Below are 25,669 nucleotides of genomic sequence, written 5' to 3' on the forward strand. Positions count from 1 at the left end.
AAAAATTCTCTATTCGATAACCAATTGAGTGAGCTGTGTATACTTGTATTTTTTCGCTGGAAAACTTATCATTGGCTACGAATGAGATATTTCGAAGTACCATGTTAACCAATCAGAATAAAGAAATCTCGACTCCTTTTGTCCCTTGCATCTTCTCGATCGTAGCCTTTATTAAAACCGGAGCTTTGTATTTTCACCACACGGGGTCTTCAAAATCTATTCGGAGTAGAGACCTGTCACTCTTGCCGGCCTTTAATAATTTAAATGGCCACGTTGTTTTCTCGCATTTGATGTATGTAATTTCGTAAGTTTTGTCCTTTTAATTTTAGAAACCCTTATTTATATAGACGTTGATATATACGATATTCAAGAGTAAAAGAATGTGCGAATCGACGTGTACATGTGTCACCGGCCGGTAATTTTCTGTACGTGGTCACAATATTGAATGTACAACCCGGCATTATTTGAAGGTGCATGTACATTTTGAGAGCGTATTAGATAATTAAAAATTGGAACCATTTATCTCAAAATGGAAATTTTTGTTATTTTAACATGATCACGCACATACTAATATTTATTTGTCAATTCAACTATAACCTTAAACAATAGTGGACATGTACTATTAGCTGGTGTGTAATCTAGATATATAAAAATAAAAAAATTTTTTAATTATATATCTGTTATTTTTCTATGAAAACTAAAGTTATTCAAGTATCTGTGTTTTAAGTTACGCAAAATGTTTCTGATTGATGATGTTGAATGTGTATAAACAATACACTTAAAATTTAAAATAAATAATTTATTTATTAATTCTATTTGCAGATTGATGTTATAAGACTTGGGATTTATTTCATTTAGAATTGTGTGCGTCTCTCTTCAATAACATGGGATCGTTAATAAAAGCAAGGGGTTTGCGCATGACGGCGCAGAAGCAAGAAACGCTCTTAAAATTAACTGTTCTTTCTCTAGCAGCAATTTTATGTAAGTTTATCATTTGTGTTTATATTTTACTGGATATATATAAAAAAAGTTGTACTTAAAAAATTATTTATATAATTATATATAATTACATATATATAATTATTTTTTTTACAGCATTTGCAACACGTTTATTCTCAGTATTAAGATTTGAAAGTGTTATTCATGAATTTGATCCATACTTCAATTATCGTACAACGAAATATTTAGCTGAAAATGGATTCTATAGTTTTCATAATTGGTTTGATGATCGAGTTTGGTATCCGCTTGGCAGAATAATTGGAGGTATATTGATTGTATATTAATAAATTTTAATATAACTTTCCTTTTAAGAGAAGAATTTGATAATTTGAAAATAAATATTTTGTAGGAACCATATATCCTGGTTTGATGATAACTTCAGCAACATTATATCATCTCTCATGGTTACTCAATATCACATTAAATATACGTAATATTTGTGTCTTCCTTGCTCCACTGTTTTCAAGTTTAACAACGATTATTACTTATCTGCTTACAAAAGAATTAAAGGTATAATTTGTATTTTTATCATTTACAATATAATCACGAATTATGTATGTCGTGTTTAAACTAAATTTATTTTATTTTATTTTATTTTTTTAGGATTCTGCATCAGGCCTATTTGCAGCTGCAATGATTGCAATTGTACCTGGTTACATATCGCGATCAGTTGCAGGATCTTATGATAATGAAGGCATAGCAATTTTTTGTATGTTATTCACATACTACATGTGGATCAAAGCTGTGAAAACAGGAGCAATATCTTGGGCTACCTGCTCTGCGCTAGCATATTTTTATATGGTGTCTTCGTGGGGCGGATATGTCTTTTTAATTAATTTAATTCCGTTACATGTACTGACCTTGATGGTGACTGGCAGATTTTCCCACAGAATATATATTGCATATAGCATTTTATATTGTTTAGGAACAATTCTATCTATGCAAATATCATTTGTTGGTTTTCAACCTGTTCAAAGTTCCGAACACATGCTTGTAAGTCTTTCTAATGTGTTATTAAAATTTACATCTACATTTAAATGTAACTAAAAATTCAATATGCAATTTACTTCATTTTTTACATAGGCATTGGGCGTTTTTGGGCTTTGTCAAATACACGCGTTAGTGGACTATTTGCGGAGTAAATTGTCCCAAAAGGACTTTGAAATATTATTTCGTGCCTTGCTAATTGTGGTGATTACAGTATCGTGCACAGTTGGTGGTATTTTAACTATTACAGGTATGGATCTCATAATATATACTTTTTATCACTTTATACATATATATATATATATATATATATATATATATATATATATATGTATCAAATATACATATTTATTTCATTTGTGATGTACATATTCTCTTGTATTTTAAGGAAAAATATCACCATGGACCGGACGCTTTTATTCTTTGCTTGACCCATCTTATGCCAAAAATCATATTCCAATTATTGCTTCAGTTTCTGAACATCAACCAACATCATGGAGCTCATTCTACTTTGATCTGCAGATACTTGTATTTTTGTTTCCATCAGGCTTATATTTCTGTTTTTCCAAATTAACAGACTCAAACATTTTTCTAATTCTGTATGGAGTTACCAGTTTATATTTTGCAGTAAGTAAATAAGATTATATTATAATGATATATTAAATATTCTCTATTTTCTCATTGACATTTTATTATAAACTATTAGCTTATATATCACAGTTTATATATTAATTTTTTTTTCTGTAGAAATAATTTTATCTATATTATATATGAATAATATTTAATATTTTAGGGAGTCATGGTACGTTTAATGTTAGTACTTGCTCCAGTTATGTGTATTTTGGGTGGAATTGGAGCATCCTCTCTATTAGTTACTTATATGAAACAAGTTGAAAGTGGAAAAGTTGTCGATAAAAAAGCCAAGAAATTTGAAAGTAATTATGTCTTGAGGAGTGAGGTAAATTGAGGACTTCTGTTTTTATAGAAAGATATGCTTAAAATATATAATGTATTTAAAAATAAAAATAATGCAATATTAAATTAAGAATATACCATGTTATTTTCAGATTGCCACGTTTTTCATTATAGTAATGTGCGTACTTTTCTTTTCTTATACTCTTCATTGCACATGGGTTACAGCAGAAGCTTATAGTTCACCGAGTATTGTACTATCTGCACGATCGCCTGACGGTGGACGGATGATTTTTGATGATTTTAGAGAAGCATATTATTGGCTGCGTATGAATACACCTGAAGTAAGGTTTATATAATTTCAGACAATAAACAATTAAATGATATTAGTATTAAAAATTAAAAATTTGGGTATTCAATAAAATACAAATATAAACAATATCTAATAATGTAAATTTTGTTAGAAAATTAAAAAATTAATACAATTCTCTCTCTTGAAATAGAAAATTTATGCAAAAAAGATAATAACAAATATTCTATTATTTTCAGAATGCTAAAGTAATGTCTTGGTGGGATTATGGATATCAGATAACTGCAATGGCAAATCGTACTATCCTAGTAGACAATAACACATGGAATAATACGCACATATCAAGAGTTGGTCAGGCAATGGCAAGTTCCGAGGAAAAGGCTTACGAGATTATGAGAGAATTAGATGTCAACTATGTTCTTGTGATTTTTGGTGGACTGACTGGCTACTCATCAGATGGTAAGAATATAATATAATATAATAGTCATTTTCGATCTTTAGAAATATTTAAAAACTAATCGATTCGAATTCTGATCTGAAAATAAATGTCTTGTATTATTAAAAATTTATTAATTATGTGCTTTGATTAGACATAAACAAGTTCCTATGGATGGTGCGCATTGGTGGTAGTACAGAGAAAGGGAAATCTATAACCGAGTGGGATTATTATAATTCTGGGGGCGAATTTCGAGTAGATAAAGATGGATCCCCAATTTTGCTCAATTGTCTCATGTACAAAATGTGTTATTATAGATTCGGCCAAGTTTTCACTGAAGGCGGTACGGTTTTTTATTAAAATCTGTGTAATTTTTAGGTCCGTTTTTTACAATAATTTTTTTATATTCTAATTAATGATTTCTAATCTTTCAAGCAGGCAAACCTTCAGGTTACGACAGAGTGAGGAATATGGAAATTGGAAACAAGGATTTTGAATTAAATACATTGGAAGAAGCGTACACGACAGAACATTGGCTTGTACGAATTTACAAGGTGAAAGATCTACGAAATAGAGGGGCTTAAAGTGTTCTTGGGCATCACGATATTTTATAGATACATATGAGTCTACCATCATAACTTCATAAATCTTTTGATATTTATGTTCATCAATGTACGAATTCTGTGTGATAAACATTAATATTAAATACGCATTATCGTACATAGCGCGTAATCGAAATTTTTATAAATGAAATGTTATCACACAAAGAGATAAAAGAGAAATGCGATATAAATAAATATTGCTATATGCAATTTATTAGAATTTTGAAAGCTGTATGCATTTATCACATATTTTGGCAGAGGCGCCCAAAATCCACATATATACACTGGATACATGATTGTAATAATCCTTTTGTTTATGAACACTAGTATGAGCTTATGCTTTAAATATAAAGAGAATGTATGTTTTTCTTTATAACAAATATTTCGCATCTAATGCGATATATCGAATAATTATCTAAAATATCTTCCTTACTTTCCAAGAAATTATATTTGAAAAACGAATAGTTCTTAGTTTTTTATATTATACTTATTTTGCTTGGAAACAGTAAAAATATTTAAGTTAGTTATTAAAGCATTTAATATAAATGCAAAAAGATACTTTAAATTTATCTAAGTGAATTAACCGTACATCATAGCTTATATTGAATATAAATAAAAAGATGTAATTAGATTACATTGTTTAAGCCAAGATGTATAAATATGAAAATGGATATAAGGCGAGTATATATAGGAGGCATGTGTTTTATATTTTTTATTCTATATATTTAACAGATTGTAAAACTGTTAAAACTTAAGGATTAGCAAGTACTTGAATAAATGTCTTTTATTTCAAGACTAATTTAGATGCATTGGTACTCCTTTTTTAATTCCTCTATAACATTATTTATACAAGCTCTTAAAAATTCTAGCTCGATATTTTCTCAATTGCTTTAACAAAGACAGGAATGGCTATTTTGTTTAAATAATCATTCGTTTAAAGCTGCAATGCAATGGAATTTACATTCCTCTAGCATTTTATAATTATCTTCTGATAGACCACAAAGGGTCCAATTGGCTCAAAGGATCGATGACTCCGCCGTTGGATTTTTCTTGCGATGACGAACTTTTATTCGATGCGCTATCACTTGTTAAAGTTTGTGTTTTTCCTAAAATATAATAAATCTGATATTTTCTAAGAGGTTTAAATAAGAACCAATACTTAGAGCAAATTGCTCGCCTGAAACTATCGATTTACGATATTTTTCCTAATTATATATACCTTGTTCCAAATCGGAATGTTGCATTCCCACAGCAAGATTATGAAGAAAATCATCTGAAGGATGACATTGCAATCTTCTGGATGTTCTCTCCTTATTTCCTTTAAAACCATCAAAATTTTCAAACGTGGATCGAGTAGAAGATAAAATGCCGCCTAAAAAAAAGAAAAAAGTTAATAAAATGTAATATTTAAATAATTTCCTTAAAGAATATCATGAAAAAATTATTTTCCTCACGTTTCATTAAAATGTCCTGAGCGTGATACAGTACCAATCTATATGCAAATAACAATGTTTCTTTATTCACAATTTGTTTGCGACATTTTGCAAGGCCTTTAAAAACCAGCGGTACATCTACAATTCCACGACCTGCTCGTATGTGGCATACTGTTGTAGCAGCTACTAAAAACAAGCTACTCAAGGAACCGCCATCTAAACAATGTACAACTACAGGCTTGGGAGAGCAACGTCTTAATGCTTGCTCAGTCATCACATCGCTTGCAAATGCAAGTATAGCACCAGGACTACTAGGAAAACCACTGGAAAAATAAGATATAATAATCTCCTGTGTATATTTATTTCTCTTTAATTATAATAAACTTACTTAGAAGGCCACACAAGAAACTGCATGTGTACAACAATTTTTTCAGACTTCTTTTTATTATATTGTATAGAAAGAGTTCTTTGAATATAGGTTGTATAATTGATTATTCTTTTTAACGAAATTGTAAAATTTCCTATGTCTAGGTTGTTCTCTTCGCTAATGGGCCAATATACTTCTCCATTCAACTGTGAAAAAATTTTATATTATTAGAGCATATAAATTTTAAAAAATAAGAAAAATTAATAATTTATGTAATAAAAGAAATATGATGTAGCCTATATAAAAAAATAACATATAATTTCTCTTTATTCTCTTTCTCTCTCTTTACTCTCTTTACTTCCTTTTATATATATATATATATATATATATATATATATATATATATATATATATATATATAATTTTGCACTATAAAATATATTATTTCTATTCATATATACATATATATGAACCTGAGCATCAGATGCTAAACACGCAATAACTTCACTCTCTTGCTCCCAGATCATCATCCAAAAAATGTCCAATTTATTTGTTAAAGGTGCTTGAGTTATAATAAATGCCGTAGGTATCCATTGTGTGATTTCCATAATGTGAGACGCGTTTATGTATGACGAAACTTCTGCGGATGATATTTGCACTCGCGTCGTATCATATGGAATGCAATCGACCGCTCGATTTTCGGACGAATGAGCTAACGCTACAGTACTTGACTGTTTGCCATTTTCCCGTTCCTAAAGAAAACAAATAGTTTTATATTAACTAAAACATATTTTCATGTTTCTAAAAATATATTTTTGCTTAACTTGTATAAATATTCATAGATTGATTTTAAATTTACCTCAAAGTCTTGAACTTCTTTCCATTTAATATCAAGATTTGTAGCTCCGCTTAGAGTCTTTACAAGTAAACTATCTACGAATTTTTCATATTTCTCAACATCATTAATGAACTTTTGTAATGTTGCTGGTTCTCCTAGAGGATCTTTTTTCGGTTGCACGTCATTGTACCACGTATCCCATACGATTTGTAAGTTTTCATGGTCACTTTTGTCTTCAGAGGAAGTTGTTGCTTTCTGTTCAGTATTATGAGGTTTCTCCTGTTCATTTTTTTCTGCCTTGACATCTTCCGCAATATCGCTCGTTACTGTTTCTTCTTTTTTCTGTATTGTAGCAAGAGGTCGTACTTCCGGCACAAGTGGTGCATGATTTATAGTAATGTCGAGATCGGCGAGAAGATCGACATTTGATTTCTCTTCCTCGGATTTAGTCGTAAGTTTCATCGGATTTGCACTCGTTGTTGTGTTCGTTCCATTATTGACAGCTTGCATATACGTTTGATTATAATTAGTATAATTTTCCGGTCTTGCAGCTGTACCAGCTGAAACAAAACAAATTAAGTAATGTAAGAATGCATAATATCTTTATATTAGTGAAAAATATATAACATACTTTGACCCTGCATTTGAAGACCGTAAGGCGTGGTATAATACGTATCGGTTTCCGTTTGAGATTGGTAAGCTTGACTGTATTGCGACGATTGTGTTTGGCTAACTATAGCATTATTGCTCGCGTTCGTGTATCTCGCATTCGTCTCTTGCTGTTGATAATGAACGCTATTAGCCGTAATATCGGAGGATGTTGTCGAAACTATTGCCTCTTGAGACGCTTGAGAAGTCTGTGTACTTTGCAGATTAGATGCATAAGCATATCCTTGTGCTTGATTAGCAGAAGGATTATATGTATATGCTATTGTATTTGTTCCATGAGCGTTTTGCATATAATTATAATTTTGACTTTGTGTATAATTTGGATACTGTACATATCCGGAATAAGGAACTTGCTGTGAATATTGATACGATGGTGAGTAACTCTGCACTGTCGTTGATTTCGCGTGACTCTGTATTATCTCCGAGTTACTCGAGTTATTTAAATAAGCATAAGCATTAGGTGTATCTCCAGGTATCATATTCTGTTGTTGATATGGTGTACCAGCAGTGCCATGCTGATAAGTTTGATAAGTACTCGGATAATTTGTCGGAGCGTTCATTTGCACTTGTGTACTGTAAGCAGCATATGTTTTATCTGCATAATTCTGTTTACTCTGTTCTGTACTTGTCTGCTGCGAATACTGAGCAGAATTAATGCTGTGTAAATTCAAAGGATACGATGCCGAATTTTCGCTCGTCGATGTTACGGAGTGTATAGACTGATTGCTCGTACTCGGTAACTGCGATTGCACATATTGCGTCGGAGGAATGACAGTTGGGTCGTACGTGCCATGAGTGTACGGAACTCGTTGAGTTTGCAGTTCTGTTGGATTGTAATATGTGGTATTTTGATGATAGTTTTGTAGATACGTCACTTCAGCGTGGCCGCTTTGAGGGAGCGAATAGTTTTGCGTGAGCGTATTATCCTTGGTCGACAGTGTTTGTTGAGGTCCAACAGCTATATTTTGACCGCTATGAGGTATATCTTGACTTAAAGTTGTTTTCTGTTGACTGTTATATTGCTGAGATTGTTGCGCAATACTATAAGAAATTTGCCGCTGATCATCTATCGACATGGTACTGTTTACAGCTGTACTAATCGTGGAAACAGGTACTCTTGTAGATACTGGTTGAACTTGCGAAGATACCTTTGTTATTCCGCTTTTAATTGTAGCTTTTTCTTGATTAGGAACATATGATGTGGCAATATTGTAACCCGCTGGAGACTGATAAGCGTCGTATTGTAAAGTAGCATTAGAAACATTATAATTAGTATGTGCGACATCGCGAAATTTCTCTTGTGTGGCAATAGATGCAGGTAGAGATTGTCCAGTCGATAGATAGGAATTTGCAGGATATTGTATGCTTGAATTAGATACACTTGTTGCAGTTGGCGCGGATAAACTTGGTTGTTGATAGATACCTGTAGCGTTTGTATTAGTCGACAAAGAGCTCTGATTTACGGCAATTGGATTTTCATAATAAGTTTGAGCATTGTATAGGTATGAAGGAGAATTTATTCTATAATCGGTGTATGTTGTAGGATAGTAGTGTTGCGATCTCGTAGACGAAGATGGAATTTCCGATACGGATATTGTATTTGGAGATTGAATTACATTCTTGTTTCCAGTGTCCGTTACCAATGACTTTGGTAATGAATCCATTTGCAATGTTGCAGCATGTCCTTTGTATAAGTTGTAATACGGATTTTGATAACCAGTACCCCCTTCAACTCTGCTATTCAAATAATCTTTTAACTTGAGGCCGTTATTAGATCGACGTCCTTGATCATAAGTCGACGGTATTGTTGCATCAGTCTTCTCATATGTATTTTTACTGTCCTGAGCAAGTATTTGCTCTCGTTCTTCTTCTTGCACCTTACATGTACTTTTAACTCGTTGCAATAATTTTGTAACATTTATTTCTAATTTCCTATAGAATTCTAAGCCCTTACTCGATTTTGCTAATAAATCTTCATACGCGTCATAAGAATTGATCAAAGAAGATATTGTAATTTCTCTACGTTTCAATATCTCCTCGACATTTTTCCGTATGTTAGCAGTCTGTGCATATACATCTGTTAATGCTGCTAATATATTATCTTGTGCAGCAAGATTTTGTTCTATTAAATTTACCTGCAATTCAATATTAAATTGTTTTACTTAATTTGTTGTATATTAAAAGATACAAAATAATATGTATAAATTTTTTTTGCTAACCAAACTCTGATGTTTGCTAAGCTGATCTGCAAATAAACGGTCCAAAGGAGCAGATTCAGAAGTAGCTGTAACTAATAAGCGTGTTAAATCGTCCTGGGCAATTTGATCTCGTAGTTTGCTATGCAATTCAAGTCTCTGCATCCGCATTTCATCTACTTTATTTAATATACGTTTTAGTTCTTTAGTATGCATTTTTTCTATTTCCTTCGTATTTTGCGATTTTTCGGAACTTTGATCTGTATAAAACATAACAAGAATGTATATATACGTATGTATTATATAAATATGACCAATAAATTATATTTAAACTTATAATTATTTTATACAATATATTAAACATATATATACAATATATATATATATATATATATATATATATATATATATATATATATATATATATGAACAATGTAAATTCTGTATAAAATGTGTTACCTGAAAGATATATACTTGGTGAAGGAATATGCGCCATTAAATCAGCCAATGGTTGCGCGAGAATTTTTAAATTCTTTACATGCATTGTTATTGCTTTATGCAGAGCTTGATTACTTTCTGAAGCCTTATTATGTGCTTCTTCATATTTCTTAGCTTCTCTAGTCAAATCTGTTGCTACTATCGATGGTGGTCTCTTGCCTACTGCATCTTGATACTGTTTTTCTCTATAAAAGATCACAAATTTATTAATAACATTAATTATTGTTATGTAAAAAGAAAGAGAGACATTAATGATTTAAAGTTTTCAATAAAATTAAGAGACGATTAGTTTCATACTTTTGTTCTTCATCCAACAAAAGTTTTGATATTTCCTTTAGTACACTTTCAACATCTTGGCTTGTTTCAGATAATTTTCCCATTATATCTACTAAATCCTCAATAACATGTTGTTTTGCATTAAGCGCAGCACATCGTTCGACTAATTCTTCTGGAAGAGGTAAGCATTCCCATTCTGAAGCTTGTGTACTGTCAGGATCCCATAAATTCATATGTTCCAGTTTTAAAGATGTAAGATAAGTATTAAGATATTGATCCTTTTCCTCGATTTTTGCTCCAATAGAACGCAATATCTTGGCTTTTTCCTCTGAATAAAGAGAACTAGCTTCATGCACTTTCATAGGAACTAATCTATAAAAACCACATATAAATATTATAATAATTTCCATATTAAGAAAGGTCAATCTATAATAATATTCAACAGTAAAGAAAAGGAAAAATTACAAAAAAAGATTTTATTTATTTTTAACTTAATAAAAAAAAATTGAATGTGAGTTGATGCTAAAAGAGAGGAATATTAAAATAATATATAAAATGTAATTACCTTGCAAATATATCTTGTCCTGATATTTCTGGATCATTTATATAAAATGATATTCCTTTAACTAAAGAAGCGCCTTTCACTATAGGAAGGCTTTCTTTTTCTGGCACTTCCTCATGATAGATAAATTCGTTTTCATTTTTAGCAGCTTTTCTTTTGCCTTCTATTACATCATTTGTAAACGTGAGTGCTTCTTCCACAGCAGCTTTTTCCTCTTTAACATTTGCAAAATCGTAAATTGCATGTGCCTCATTAAGGGATGTTAACGCAGCATTATAAAAAGCAACTCGTTCTCCCATTTTTCTCTGTTCCTCAGCTGTGAGGCCTTGATAAAGAAATGTAACAGCAGAGTGATACGCCTTTTTAAATTTGACATAACGTTTCCAACTCTGCAAAAATTTATAATAATTAATTGTTATAATAATTAGTCGTAGTTTTATTGATATTTACAAAATAATATTCCTATGTTTATAATATTGTGTAATTGTGAAATAATTGTAAAATATAAAAATTATAAATTTCACTTACTTTATAAATTTTCGTACCCACTGTATCAGATACAGTTCCATCTTCACTTCCCCCTTGCTCCAATGTATTTAGCGCCATAGTAAAATAATCTACTATTTGCTTTGCAACTTTTGCTGCATAATATATACATGTCTTATATAGTGACAGACAAATCTAAACAATTACTGTTAAAATTTATTAATATGACTAACAACACATACCTACAATTGTTGGCTTACGATTATCCAACATACTCTTTTGTAATATGCATTCTTGAGCTTGTGCTAAGCAAAGCTGGTGCATAAAAGTCATTAATTCTGGAGCTAGATCTACACCAGATGGTTGGGGATAACTATTTTTCAAGTGTTCAAAAGCCCATGCTGCACATTGAAAATGACTACATGCCATTTTCATTCCATCTCCGCTGTTTCTTTCTGTGCGTGCACCCAATTGGCTATGTATCGCGCCAATGTTGTACAAAATGGATATCATTTCAAAACGAATATTAGCCAATGAACATACCATATTTGCATAAGTATCTCTCCTAATAAAATACACACAATTCACGTCAACAAAATTTGCATTTTATACAAATTCATATATATATAATTGAATTAAATCTTAAACAACTGTATTATATATTACACTTTGATAAGTAAAATATTATACTCGTAATATTAATACAAGGATAACATAATTCTATACCATGTAAATGTGACTGCAGCAGAACCATCCTTGCCCATGGGAAACCTACTTTGAAGAAAATGCAACTGGCAATAGTACTTCTTCAGCAACACACAGCCAGCCATATCGACGGGTGGTCTAACCGCCATCGAGCGTAAGCTTTCCAATTGATGTATTTCATTGTTATATGATTCAGGATCCTCATTATAAAAATCTCGTATATACTAAAAAAAAATAGGATAAAATACATAAAATTAGTAAAGCTATAGACAATTACATTATGTTGGAAACGATCATAATTGCAAATTTTTATATTAATAGCACTTTGACATTTCACACAAACGGCAAATTTGTAATTAACGCTAAATCCGTAGCGCAAAGACTTGACTAATTAAATATAAAAAGCCAAATATAAAATTGTGAGATTTGTACCTGTTTGAGTTTTGGCCCAAAAGTAGTGGGTTCTGGACTGACTTTTACTTGGAACCATATCATTGGCAATCTCGGCACTGCTTCCATATCGGCTTGCTTACTCAGTCTTCAATTTGTTAAACTTGTCAAATGCTGACAGTCGATCATCTGTCAAACGCATCGAAAATGGTGATTCAATGAGATACGTATGCCATTGTGTCACGTACTACGAGATATACCTGTAACGAAAGATTATGATTTCTTTGAGGAGCATACTCAATTGAGATAGTGGCGACAATTTCTGTTCGTAAAAGCGACCAAGGGAATTAGATTAACAAGTTCGAAAATAGATATTTTAAAATTTTAAACTAATAAAAAGAATAATGAGAAATTTTATTATTAAATAGAGAAATAAATATATCTATTTTTTCTCACAAATTAATGACAAAAGTTAAAAAATATATAATATCAATGTATCGAAGTTGTGCAAATTTTTGTTCTTATAAAAACAAAACTATATGAATTCGTAGAACTAAAATTCGTTTTATGTAACATACATAATTTTGACATTTTATAATTTATTATCAAATATATTTATAAAATAGCGAGTAAATATTATAAGTCCCAAAAGAGGGATGAAGGTGAAGCAATATGATATTCTTATGTTTGTAGATTGTTGAAAACACTGCCCAATTTTTTGTTCTTCGCATGCCATCTCTCGGAAAATTAATAAACTTTCATCGTATAATACATTGTTGACACACTAGATAGCAGCAAATTATACTTTTCGCAAAATCTTTATTAATGAAAAACAATCTTAGAAATACATGAATCATATCAATTTCATTCATAATATTGGAACTTGTGAGAGGATACATCAATGACTGTATTTTGTTTTAATCGACATTTAATCGATATAATTAATTTTTCAATACTACCAGCATATTAGCTGTTTACATTGGAGTATATAATATATAAAGAGAGTTTGATGAAAATTCATATAATAAAAATTATACTCAATTTGTAAGAAATAAGTATAATCTATTTATATCTTTACTATGTTCCTAAGCATTCTATCTGTATAAGCTTTTCCTATCTTTTCCCTTCATCTTCATCATCGAACAAGACATTACATGTTTAAAAATTATTTATTTATTTGTATGATTCATTCATTCATTCTTTAACGTCTACAATTAAGTTATCAATACCCTGGCGAAAATAATTATCGGAGCGTAAGTCGAATGTAAGGAAAGAGTAACAGAAGTGTAAACGAAGCTTCTAGGAGGCGTAAATTGAAACAACGAAACGTAAACGAAGTGTTAACGCTTCATTTACGTTTCGTTGTTTCAATTTACGCCTCCTAGAAGCTTCGTTTACACTTCTGTTACTCTTTCCTTACATTCGACTTACGCTCCGATATTTATTTTCGCCAGGGTAAGAGTAAACAGTAAAAATGTGAATATTAATTAGATTTAATTAAATTAAATTTCTGATATTGCTGCGATGTACACGATAAAAATCTCGTGCTTTAATAGACTCGATTATAAAAGAATCATCACCGAGGAGAAGAAAACGAACAAACGTGATGATTACCTAATGACGCATTATGACATGACCACGGCGCGTTTTATCACGAAGTCATTTCCGCGGGATGCCGCAGTATCCTTTCGTGAATCGCGAGCGTTGGTACCGCGACTCTCGTCTCGTCCGCACCTCACTTTCGCCGTACGTCGACGTTAACGGCGAAATAATGACACGGTGGGCGACGACTATCTTTCTTTTCCTGATGACGCGATTCTTCGTGCTCGCATTCTCGCAGCATCGGGACCGGGAGAGCCTCTGCGAGTCCCAACAGACCTGTGCGAGCTGTCTACAAACGCCGCGATGCGTGTGGTGTTCCATGATGGTAATGAATATTTATGATTATTCGCTAGAGACGAACCAAGTGACGGCTGTACACGAGTCTACGAGAAGAAATATCGGACGCGAGCACCTGCGCGACAATCCTTCTTTCTCAACCGTCGTTCTTTCAGTGGTGATTCATGAATGAACTCATGCCGCGTGACTATTTTGTATTCGCAGGCATTTAGCATGACAATATTTTTTTACCAGTCTTTTGATGACTAACTCCGAGAGAAGTGTCATTTTTAAAATATAAAAAGTTTATACGCAAATCTAAGGCTTTTTATGAAAGGAAAGCGATTTATCAATGAAATATTTATATCATAATATTTTGCTGTGATTTTTATTATGTTATATATAGAATAAAAAATATATTAATTTACGAGACGTATTCGTGTAGTGAAAAGATTAAAACTTATTTGTTTTAATGAGAATAATTTGATTAAAATCTATAAAATAAATTTCATACACCATTAATTATTGATTATCATGTTTACAATAATGCCATACTTATACAATAAAATTGATGTATATGCAATTTTGATGAACATTTTTTTCATCTGTAATATAAAAAAAATTCCCTCTTAAGGTCAACAATTATTTATAACTTTAAAACATTTAAACTTAGAAGAGTTAAAATTTTTAAAAAGAATTTCATATAAGAAATCTTTTATTTCCTGAGGGAATTCCTAGTTTTTTGTGCCGGAAATATATTAATCGTAATCATCGGTGAAAAGAATTATCATAAATCAGATAAAATTTTTTCCATGCTTTTTATCAGATGTGAAAAAAGAATTATTAAATTCAAAATGTGAAAGATTTGGAAAGATTATCGATAAATTCTATTTTGCACAATATTTGTAAGCTTTTTTAACTTGAACGTTTTTAACTTGAACCTGCAATATGATCAATAAGGCTGATTTTATGTTCATGGCTTCGCAAGGTGTCTGGACAGAATGCAAGCAGTCCTTTGCTACGTTGTGTATCTAGACAAACATTTTTGAAAGAAGGCCATCTCTGGTGTCCACTGTCAGACGTAATACATCATGAGAATACGATGGATATCCTTGAAAATCGGCCGTTATCTTCGATCAAGGGTAAAGATCCTGTCCAAGTCCAACCGCAAAAAATACGGTTACGTCTCAGGCGAGGTAAGAGAAAAATGTTGCCCCTTTTTATTTCTAATCAATTATTTTTTTTACGAAACTATACTGTATTTTTTTTTTACGAAGCTCCTAGCATTCTAATATTATACACAAGAAAATTTTTTTTAAAACGATAAGATTTTTTGTAGAATGTAAAACATTTATACTAAAATATATAATTATATTTTTATAATATTTGATCCAATATATATTTTTCTAATACTATAATTTAATCAAAATTTTATAAAAACAATTAAAAATTAAATTTTATAAGAATATTACATAAATTATTAATAGGAGAGGATTATCGCGTAATTCTGAAATACAGTCAAGCAGAGGATTATCCTGTGGATTTATATTATCTTATGGATTTATCCGCGTCTATGGAACCGTATAGAGATAAATTGTCGAAACTCGGTCTGCAGTTGGCTAAAGCTATGCAAAAGCTCACGTCGAATTTTCGTATCGGCTTTGGTAGTTTTATAGACAAGGTCGTTTTACCGATGACCAACACGCAGCCTGACAAGTAATTATATATTCATTACGTAAATCATAGTATTTCGATCAATTAAATGAACCAAATAAATAAACTATTACAATGAAATCTTTACTATAACGATACAAACGATACAAAATTATATCATTGATGCATCTATAATAATCTGATTAAATTTTAACGTTAGACTGGAATCTCCCTGCAATTTGAAAACTGGAGAACCATGTGCACCGCCTTATGACTATAAAAATCAAATGTCTCTTACGGAGAATGTAGCTCTATTTGAGGTAATTATATGAAATTGTGTTCAGCGGATAGTGAAAGAATTGAAAGAAAATTTTAAAGTGATTAAAAATAATAAACAAGTAAATGCGGTTTCTTTCAAAATCATAATTAAATAAATATAAAACAATAATATATAAACAAAAAAAATTAATAAACAAAATATGTCTCCTGGAAAGGAGAAAAATTCGAAACAAAATCTTTTTAATTAAACTATTAATTAAACTACTGAAACTATTCAATTCTTTGTGTTTCAAATATTCTATCACATACTATTATTTAACAAATTAGGATCAGGTACAAGCGGCACCAGTGTCAGGTAATTTGGATGGTCCTGAAGGTGGGCTCGATGCGATGATGCAGGTCATCGTGTGTACCAAAGAAATCGGCTGGCGCCAAAAAGCGCGTCATCTTATCGTGTTCTCGACCGACGCGGTCTTTCACGTCGCCGGAGATGGTAAAGTACGTGATTGTGAATCATGCAAAACCCTCGGTCGACTTCGAACGATAACATACCGAAATAAATCAACATTGCAACTTAAAAAAATTTAGGATTTCTTAGCTTGCAGGAATAATAGAGCCCAATGATTGCATGTGCCATTTGGATGAGAAAGGATTCTATAGTCATTCCCTTTTACAAGATTATCCGTCAATCTCTCAGGTGAATAAATATTTTTTTAAAGAAAAGAAATGGCTTAGGCCAAGTTGCACGAACATTATATTAAGCGAGATTTGAATATGTGTCTATCTTTATCTTTCTTTTTAAATAAATAAAAGATAGATACCATATTTAAGTTTCGCTTAAAACCAAAATAATGTTGATGCAATTAAGCCTTATTTCTATAAGACTTAAATAATTTGAAAAAATATGTCTGTCCCTTTAATTTCTAGCTCAATAGAAAAGCGCGCGAACATAACATGAACATTATCTTTGCCGTTCCTGATCACAAAAATGTGACCTATCAGCGATTGAGTCAACATATCAGTGGATCTTCGACAGGCACTTTAGAAAATGAATCGCAGAACGTTGTCGCTTTAGTGAGCAGTGAATACGAGGTGATCTTAATATACTCATTAGAAGTAATAACAATTTACATATGTTTACATAATTATTAATTTAAGTACATATAATTCGTTAAGTATATATAATAGTTTTTTTACGCTACACATTTCAATTTATGTCATAATCCAGAAAAGCTAATAGAAACTTTATTAATAACTTGAGCTTACTCTTTTCAAAACTTTTATCCATTTTATATTTATGCGATAGCTGAGAAGTCAATAGTAATTTCATACGTTAATAATTTGCAGAAACTAGTAGACTCAGTGACAATAATCGATACAGCGCCAAAGGTAATCGATATTAAATATTTCTCTCGATGTTTAAACAAAACGGGAGAATTGCTAGAGCGTCAAGAATGCGAAGGACTTCGCGTAGGAAATGTTATTGAATTTGAAGTTGTGATCAAGGTATATGAATTAGCGATCGAATATTTTGGTTAATCAATAATAGTTTATTATGTATTATTAATTCGATTATCAGGTTGTTGAATGCCCCGACGATCCGAAGAATTGGCAGCAAACCGTGGAAATTAAACCCAGAGGCTTGAATGAAAGTTTGACTATCGATCTAGAAATCATATGCGATTGTCCTTGTGAGAAACCTGGGCACTCGGTATTATATTATAACAAAAAAAATATATAAAATATATAAAATATATAAAAAAATATATAAAATATAAAAAAATTAATATAAAAAAATTTAGTTAAAAAATAAAAAATGTACAATTTATACACTGATATAATTAATCAAACTTGCACAATATTAATCGTTTTATAAACCGGAAAATAGGGATATCGAATGAACGCTGCGGAATGCAAGAATAACGGCAAATCAATGTGCGGCGTGTGTTCCTGTAATCCCGGTTTTTACGGAAAGCAATGCGAGTGCGAGGGAAACGAGGTCGGTGCTGGTAACTCGATCTCGATAACCGATTGCAAACCTGACAACCAAACTGCAGAGATTTGTAGTGGACACGGTACATGCAAATGCGGAGTCTGCGATTGTGATAAACGACCGAATAATCCGCATGAAATGTTTTACGGGAAATATTGCGAATGCGACAATTTCTCTTGCAAACGCAGTGGTGGCCAGGTATGTTTTTTTTAAGAATAAATTGAAAAGAATATATATAAGTGAATACAACCACAAAAAATATGTAAATAAGCAATACATAAAATTTCACACATATGCTTCTTGCAACTACATATCTATTATAAAAAAATAATTATTATGATATAAAAATCATTTGATAGTACATTTAGCGCAAATTATATATATGTACGTGTGATATAAGTAATAACGAATTATAAACAGGATAGGAAGATAATCTATTATCATATCTACTCCCCTAATAATCACTTTTAACAAATTCACGCGAAATTTGTACAGCAATCCTCTCTTCGAGCTTGGCATTTATAAGGGCGGTAGAGGACAAATTATATATTATATACACCTTTCTACCTGCGTCCATTACACGTTCGCCGTTCATCTTTCCTCTGTCTGTTTAAGGTCTGCGGCGGACGGGGCAAGTGCGAATGCGGTACCTGCAATTGCCTACCAGGTTGGGGTGGCGAGACGTGCGATTGCAAGGAGACCAATAGCACATGCATCGCACCGTCGAACGGAAACGTCGAGATTTGCAGCGGACGCGGCGACTGTATCTGCGGCAGCTGCCATTGCCAAGAACGGGACAATATTCGATATTCCGGACAATATTGCGAGGAATGCCCCGTGAGTAATCTGTCATGTGCCTTGAGGAAGAAATCGACGAGCGACTTATCGCGATAAAAAAACAAAGAAAATTAAAAGAAACTCAATAAATATAAAAATGTGATAATTTAATTCAAATTTTATTCTAATTAATTATCCACATACGGGCGCTTACATTATACATAATATGTTGTAATGTGCACGCGCATATGTGATTAAAATCTGCAAACATTTCTGATTATGTATGAATAAAATTAAATTTATTTCGATTTTTAAGTAATTTAAATTATCGATTATTATTATATCTATTTATATAATTATATAATTATATAATTACATTATATCTATTTACATAATTGACTTTTTGCAAGAAAGACATTTCGAAAATGTAATTTCGGAATAAATTCCACATATACATCGTTTAGCAAAATCACAATTTCTTAATCATAAATATCTTTCCCTGCGAAATAATTAAATGTATTTTAGACGTGTCCAGGACAAAGATGCGAGGAGCTGAAGGATTGCGTGGAGTGCGTAGCGTATAATACAGGACCGCTCGCGAAGGATGGGAAATGTGACTTGTGCATGCATGAAATTGACATTGTTAGTAGCACTTCCTTCGAGATAACATCTCTACTTACAAGCTGCGCGCGGGCAATTAATAATTTGCAACGTAAACGGACATTTATTATTCCGTAGGTCGACGTTGTCGAGGAAGATCCTGTGAAAGACGAGGAAACCGGCGCCCGCATATGCCGAACACCCGGTGATGCAGGCTGCACGTTTGTCTTCAAATACCAGTATCATAGAGACGGTACTGGCGGAGATATTAAAATTTTCAAGATTCAGGCTCAGAAAGAGAGAACTTGTCCAGCACCTATTAATGTCTTTGGTAATTTGTCCTGTATTTTATCATATGATGAATGATGCTTTGTCACGCCGTGTGTGCTATGGAAATATTTAATTTAATTTTCATTATGTTCTTTCAAATAATGGATATAATAAATCCAAAAACTTGTTTCAGCATAAATATTTCATAAGTAATATTAGATGAAAAATGTATAAGATTCTTAAATTATGTTAATGTTATATAATAATCAAATAGTATATAACGTAATTAAACAGATGATTAATATTTAATATAAAATTATTCTTGTGTGTAACATATATACTTTTGAAAAATTATATATAACTTTAATATAAATTTTTATATTAATTCTCTTCAACTTTTCAATGCTATTCTATTTATCTGACTACACATGTCAATTCTATACTATTTACAAGTGATGATGTTTGAAAACTGATATATTATTGTGCTTCAATCATGCTTAACACAATTGAGAAAAATGTGTGAGAGGAAATACACAAAATAAACTAGAATTTATACTTTCTCCCGTAGGTGTTGCGCTGGGCGTCGTCATAAGTACCGTCATTGTCGGTTTCCTGATTCTCCTCATTTGGAAGATCCTCACGATGATCCACGACAAGAGAGAATTCGCAAGATTCGAGAGAGAACGCGCTCTCGCCAAATGGGACAGAGTGAGTTGCTATTCACCATTGTTTTCGATCGCGTGATTATAAGATTGTCAGAACGTCAATATGTCGGAATGTTTCAGGGCGAGAATCCTCTCTACAAGCAAGCGACGTCGACTTTCAGCAATCCGACGTTCAACGTTAAAGATTAATAATAATCTTAGAGAGAGACTCTCATTGTGATATTAGCATTTCTATTTAAGCCTTTTAATTCTATTTCTCGTGCATTAAAATTTTATTTTGAACATTTTAAAAAATTGCAAACATCACGTTTTATTAATATAATTTCGTAATTATATTAACAGACATTGACCATTCTATACGTTATTTAATTTATTATCTCAGATTTCAACAATAAATTAAAAATATAATACACGATAGTTAATACATAAATTGTTCAAGTTAAAAATAGAACTTGTGCAGCACAAATTGCATGTGCACTTCTAATAAGTAATATTAATATAAATATTATGGCATTTTATGATATTAATAAAAATGTTCTTAGATCTTATTGTATAAATAGAAATATTCTTTACAAGTAAATATATGAAGGGGACTTTAACGCCAGTCGTTCAATCTATCGGATCCGACGACTAGCGCCACGCCAGTGAGTGAATCGACCAAGCCGCAATGGGTGCCACGTTCTTTAATTGCCGTATAATGAGTCGACCAATCGGCAACAAGAATCTCGCTTGCAAAAACGAACAAAACTTTTCATGGTTCTTTCTCTCTCTCTTCTCTTGTGTCCTTTTCCCACTTGCCAAGCTCGTAATAACATGACTCTGTTCAAGCACTTCCTGCTTCCCCCTATTTATTGCAAAATCTAGTCGCGTAGGTTTCTTTTAACGAGACATTTTATTATTTCGTTCCCATAAAGCCATTTCTACATCGATCGTGGCTTAAAATTTGATTTCCTGATTAATAAACGAATATTATCATTGAAATCTATTATTCAAATTGCTTTATAAATGTAAATAATTTTGTTTTATTTTACTTTTATATTATAAATGATAACAGATGTTAATGAAAAGCTACTTCCTTTGTATAAAACAAAACTAAGTTTTATTAACCTTTATTTGCATTCATTTTTGAAAAATCTTGTTATTTAATTTAAGAACTTCTGAAATTCTATTTTTCAGTAGATTTTAATTATCGCTCAAAACATTTTAAATCAATCGCGCCAATCAACGTAATGATTTATTGCAAGTATATTTTATTAGTTTCTCAATTTTATCAGCAACTTGTTGTCATCATTGTTATTCAATAAATAAAATTAACGACAAATTAGTCGAGAGAAAAACTCGTCAATATGCCGATTATTCGTAAATTAATTTTAAATATGATATATGAATATTCCTCGAAAACTAAAATAGAATAAAATAAATGATCATCCCTCTCCCGATTGTTTCGAATATCCTCTGGCCTCATACTTTATTGCCTCACGAGGAAGGCAAGCTCGTAAGGAGCTCGTAAATTCGTCACCATACTTGGCTCCCGCCGCAAAACCCCGAAGCGAATCGCACTATATTTCCCACCGGAAACTTAAGGCACCATATACATTCGATATGTCTTCGCATGATTCGATTAATTGATGATCGTCGAGTAAGCAAAAATTTCGCAATTTTTAAATACGCGGATATAGCAATAAAAATTTTATTAAATAGAGAAATTATTACGAATATGAAGTAAACATCCTTAAAACTCATATGGAAATAATTATAATAATATATGAAAAAATCAAAACATAACATTATACGTACTTAAGTTAAAAAAGAAAGATTAAACGGAAAATAATAAAAGTGGTAATAATAATACTAAAACAGCATTAAAAATATTATTTTTATTAATAGAGGAATAGTAGATTAAGAATTCTAAAATTAGATATTAAGAATTACACATTAGATACTGAATAATAAAAAATAACCGAAGTAAGAAACATTAATAATGAATGAGATGAATCTAATTTTCAATCAATTATTAAGGTGTTATTTTCATGTTATTGAAAAAATTATGTCGAATTCTGGAAACAAATATGCATTGCATGAGCAAAAGTGTCGTCTGTAAAATTCTGTAATTCTGTAGCAGTAGATAAACAAAAATAAAAATTTGTCGAACATCTTTGTTTTACTTATAAAAGCTTGTTAGTTGGCTCCACCATTAGTCATGGTGCCTTTAACGCCTCGTAAAACCAAGATACGTAACGTTCAAAAGAGCCAGAACCACGCCTATTACCTGTGTGGTGAAGCTACAGGATCATTTGGGCGACTTACGCTCGTAAATGGACCGCGTTGATGAATTAGTACTCGATTACAACGCGACGCGCTTTTTCAAAGCGACCCTTCCTAATTGGTTTTCAGCTCAACGACATGTGGTCTATGTTTATATTTTCCTTTTTAACAATCGATCATATATGACTTTAACTCAAAGTTAAGTAGTACTCAAAGAATAGCAATATTAAAGTAATTTTATATATATTTTATTTTTATAATATATATACTGTTTCAAAAAAATATAAATTATCTATATAAATATTATTATTCTAATTTATTATAAGTATCAACTTTTTCATTTTACAACTTTTATATTATTTTATATTTTTTCGAATGTTGCTTGATTACACCGTTGAAACAATTGTATTACTAGCAATATAATTATTGCATAAAATATCGATTATCTGATTTCACTTTGTAAGTTTCGATTCGCAAATTTGGACGAATTCTTCTTTTTTTGAAGACTTATATATTTCAAAACATGATTCGTCCTCCGTATGGCCGGGCCTTAAGAACGAACCTGAAAAAACCACCCTGAGAAAGATGGTGAATGGGAAAGGAGGGAGGGCGAGACCCGGCGCTTCGAATACTAAATCATTGCCGCACGTCCGTTTCTTTACATTGCGCAGATTTTATTGATTATTTTACGACCGGGAACATTGTAAATCTCTTCATCCTGCATCGACGGCCCTCTGCGAGGTGGCCCCAATGGGGCGCCCGTAGCACCAATTATGCGAGTCGAAAAGTATTGTTTGCTCATATATTCGTCTCTGGATATGACAGGAGCGTTTCGCGTAACATCATTTCATCGATTTTTCGCTAACCGTTTATTCGTGCTTGATCGATTGCATTGTATATGCACAGACAATCGAACGTCATTAATTAACATAAATATTATTATTTAAAATTAAGATATTTTATTTTTTACATCATTAAAATGAGTTAACGAGCATCATTCTCGCATTTGTCTTGATATTTTGGAAACATGTGGCAGTTGATCAATGATTTAGAAAACTTGATTGAAAATGTAGATCTATATAAAATATTTCTTCAAGAGTCTTTTTTTTATAAAGTACATATCAGATTATGCGTGACACCAACTGAGATACTCTTAAAAGAGGAGATGTACTTGCGCGATTTGATTTACGCACCTGAGAATCGAACAATATTGTTTGTTTTCGTGATTCGCTAATGGCCGCCGCCGGTGCCTTAATTACAACCAAATACGGCCCGCTCGGGTGTCGGATCGTTTTGAGATTTTTAGCCGGCATATTGTCGGAGAAGCCTGCCTTTCTTTCGCCAACCGGCGCATCCGTTCTGCCGCGTTTCGGCGGACACCGCCGTCCATGGAGATGGTCCACGATATCGAAACTTGACTTCCAAACACGACAAAGCTCACGTTCGCACAGGGAATCCTTAATGCGCAAGACTGGAATAATCCGTTTCCTTTTTTGCCTTTGAATTTATATCGTCGATGAAACGAGGCAATCGAGAAAGGAAATACGTTTCGCCGAACTTATCGATCCCAGTTAATTGGACCGAGCAAGAAACAGTTAGCACCTTGTGGGTACGCTCGCCGAATTGCGATTGAATGATACAGGATAATGAAAGATTGTATAAAATATATATACGAGAAATATCATCGTATCTTTATAAATTCGAGCCAAGCGGAGAATTGATGTACCGAACAAATTAATTATTCGATAACTTTGAATGCATCTTATTATCGTTTAATGATCTAAATTGAATGCCTGTAAAATAATCTGATATTATTTATGAAAAAAAATTTCACAATCAAAGAAATATACTTTTATATCTGTATAATAGACGCAAAATAAACAGAATAATGTTATCGCAAAATAATTTTCGACAAGTCCCTGCAAAATATGACGCGATTAACTTGACGCGCACACACGTCTAATTTGAAACATATAGATGAAAAATAATTAAACTGAACTAAAAATTTCGCTTATCTATCATTTGTACCGCGTTAAAATATATGATTAGCGGTTTCAGCTCAATCATTTTCCAAGTAATTTTTGTAAAATGGCATTGGTAGCTCGGTTGATTGCTCCGAGGTCAAATTTCTCCCTTGCTTTCCCTCCTTCGTCATCTCCGGCAGATAAATTTTTAGCCCATGACCCGCGCTGCGTCCTCGTAACCGTAGCGTGGCCTCACCGTGCCCGAGTGCTGCTGCATCGTCTCCTCTTCGTGGCTGATGCGGGCCGAGACTCGTTAGCGCACGCCCGTAAATCAAGCCGCAGGGGTGCAAACCCGCTAATATAGCCGGGATTCCCCCGGGATAGGTGGAGCACGTTCGCGCCGCCGCCGCGCACGGTAAACGCTCGGTATATCTCATCGATAATGAGTTTGTTAAATGGATTAATATTGCACGCCCTACCCGTCCCCCGCCCCTTTCCCTCGTCGCTGCCCTTCGTCCCGCACTCCGTTTTCCGAGAATCATCATGAGGGTAACTTTGGTGATACCATCTCGCGAGAGATCAACGACAGATTTTTATATCCCTCTACAGTTTTCTTTATGCCTTTATATTATATTATAATATAAAACTATATAATATATT

General features: G+C 32.2%; 3 protein-coding genes across 10 annotated transcripts in view; 2 read left to right on the plus strand and 1 right to left on the minus strand.

The window, feature by feature from the left end:
* Positions 1–136: 136 nt before the first annotated feature.
* Stt3a (catalytic subunit 3A of the oligosaccharyltransferase complex) lies at positions 137–5,049 on the plus strand. 5 transcript variants are annotated; one of them, XM_083082800.1, is made up of 12 exons: positions 137–292; positions 823–981; positions 1,096–1,263; positions 1,349–1,509; positions 1,603–1,992; positions 2,083–2,236; positions 2,375–2,613; positions 2,780–2,944; positions 3,054–3,242; positions 3,448–3,667; positions 3,799–3,987; positions 4,083–5,049. In XM_083082800.1, the coding sequence occupies exons 2-12, from the start codon at positions 885–887 to the stop codon at positions 4,226–4,228; spliced, it is 2,118 nt and encodes a 705-aa protein (XP_082938926.1). In that variant the 5' UTR covers positions 137–292; positions 823–884; the 3' UTR covers positions 4,229–5,049. The 5 variants fall into 5 exon arrangements, with proteins under 5 accessions (XP_082938926.1, XP_082938927.1, XP_082938930.1 ...); XM_083082801.1 differs by having other exon boundaries at positions 186–304; XM_083082804.1 differs by lacking the exon at positions 137–292 and adding an exon at positions 312–425.
* The window catches only part of Mop (tyrosine-protein phosphatase non-receptor type protein myopic), a 40,303-nt gene continuing 19,577 nt past the window's right edge, over positions 4,944–25,669 (minus strand). The window contains exons 1-16 of one of the 3 annotated variants that reach the window (XM_083082796.1): positions 13,244–13,332; positions 12,708–12,925; positions 12,297–12,499; positions 11,813–12,135; positions 11,613–11,725; positions 11,088–11,473; positions 10,544–10,894; positions 10,208–10,431; positions 9,773–10,008; positions 7,516–9,688; positions 6,906–7,444; positions 6,520–6,798; positions 6,068–6,252; positions 5,701–6,002; positions 5,466–5,618; positions 4,944–5,352 (exon numbers count right to left, since the gene is read on the minus strand). In XM_083082796.1, coding sequence (XP_082938922.1) covers positions 5,228–5,352; positions 5,466–5,618; positions 5,701–6,002; positions 6,068–6,252; positions 6,520–6,798; positions 6,906–7,444; positions 7,516–9,688; positions 9,773–10,008; positions 10,208–10,431; positions 10,544–10,894; positions 11,088–11,473; positions 11,613–11,725; positions 11,813–12,135; positions 12,297–12,499; positions 12,708–12,794 — 5,679 coding nt within the window. In that variant the 5' untranslated portion in view covers positions 12,795–12,925; positions 13,244–13,332 and the 3' untranslated portion in view covers positions 4,944–5,227. Of the gene's footprint in view, positions 5,353–5,465; positions 5,619–5,700; positions 6,003–6,067; positions 6,253–6,519; positions 6,799–6,905; positions 7,445–7,515; positions 9,689–9,772; positions 10,009–10,207; positions 10,432–10,543; positions 10,895–11,087; positions 11,474–11,612; positions 11,726–11,812; positions 12,136–12,296; positions 12,500–12,707; positions 13,008–13,243; positions 13,333–25,669 lie in introns of those variants that run through there. The other 2 variants (XM_083082797.1, XM_083082794.1) reach the window with 2 other exon arrangements.
* On the plus strand, positions 14,335–21,137 carry LOC145962038 (integrin beta-PS). Of its 2 annotated transcripts, none has more exons than XM_083082798.1 (15): positions 14,335–14,592; positions 15,532–15,739; positions 16,031–16,259; positions 16,417–16,516; positions 16,803–16,973; positions 17,074–17,172; positions 17,403–17,567; positions 17,823–17,981; positions 18,055–18,186; positions 18,364–18,666; positions 19,084–19,305; positions 19,771–19,887; positions 19,984–20,176; positions 20,684–20,823; positions 20,901–21,137. In XM_083082798.1, exons 1-15 carry the CDS (start codon positions 14,338–14,340, stop codon positions 20,967–20,969), a joined length of 2,562 nt encoding a protein of 853 aa, XP_082938924.1. In that variant the 5' UTR covers positions 14,335–14,337; the 3' UTR covers positions 20,970–21,137. The 2 variants fall into 2 exon arrangements, with proteins under 2 accessions (XP_082938924.1, XP_082938925.1); XM_083082799.1 differs by lacking the exon at positions 14,335–14,592 and adding an exon at positions 15,297–15,448.

Source organism: Camponotus vicinus, unplaced genomic scaffold (genome assembly GCF_025532165.1).
Source record: "Camponotus vicinus isolate PSW18456_S1 unplaced genomic scaffold, iyCamVici1.0 SCAF_11, whole genome shotgun sequence".
NCBI lineage: Eukaryota > Metazoa > Arthropoda > Insecta > Hymenoptera > Formicidae > Camponotus > Camponotus vicinus.

Excerpts from the sequence above, each read along its gene's own strand:
- LOC145962038 (XM_083082798.1), top strand. The coding sequence starts at position 14,338 with ATGCCGCAGTATCCTTTCGTGAATCGCGAGCGTTGGTACCGCGACTCT. Across the intron at positions 17,173-17,402 it reads ATTATCCGTCAATCTCTCAG|CTCAATAGAAAAGCGCGCGA; the intron begins GTGAATAAATAT and ends TTTAATTTCTAG. Across the intron at positions 18,667-19,083 it reads GCAAACGCAGTGGTGGCCAG|GTCTGCGGCGGACGGGGCAA; the intron begins GTATGTTTTTTT and ends TGTCTGTTTAAG.
- Stt3a (XM_083082800.1), top strand. The coding sequence starts at position 885 with ATGGGATCGTTAATAAAAGCAAGGGGTTTGCGCATGACGGCGCAGAAG. Across the intron at positions 982-1,095 it reads TTCTCTAGCAGCAATTTTAT|CATTTGCAACACGTTTATTC; the intron begins GTAAGTTTATCA and ends TTTTTTTTACAG. Across the intron at positions 2,237-2,374 it reads TGGTATTTTAACTATTACAG|GAAAAATATCACCATGGACC; the intron begins GTATGGATCTCA and ends TTGTATTTTAAG.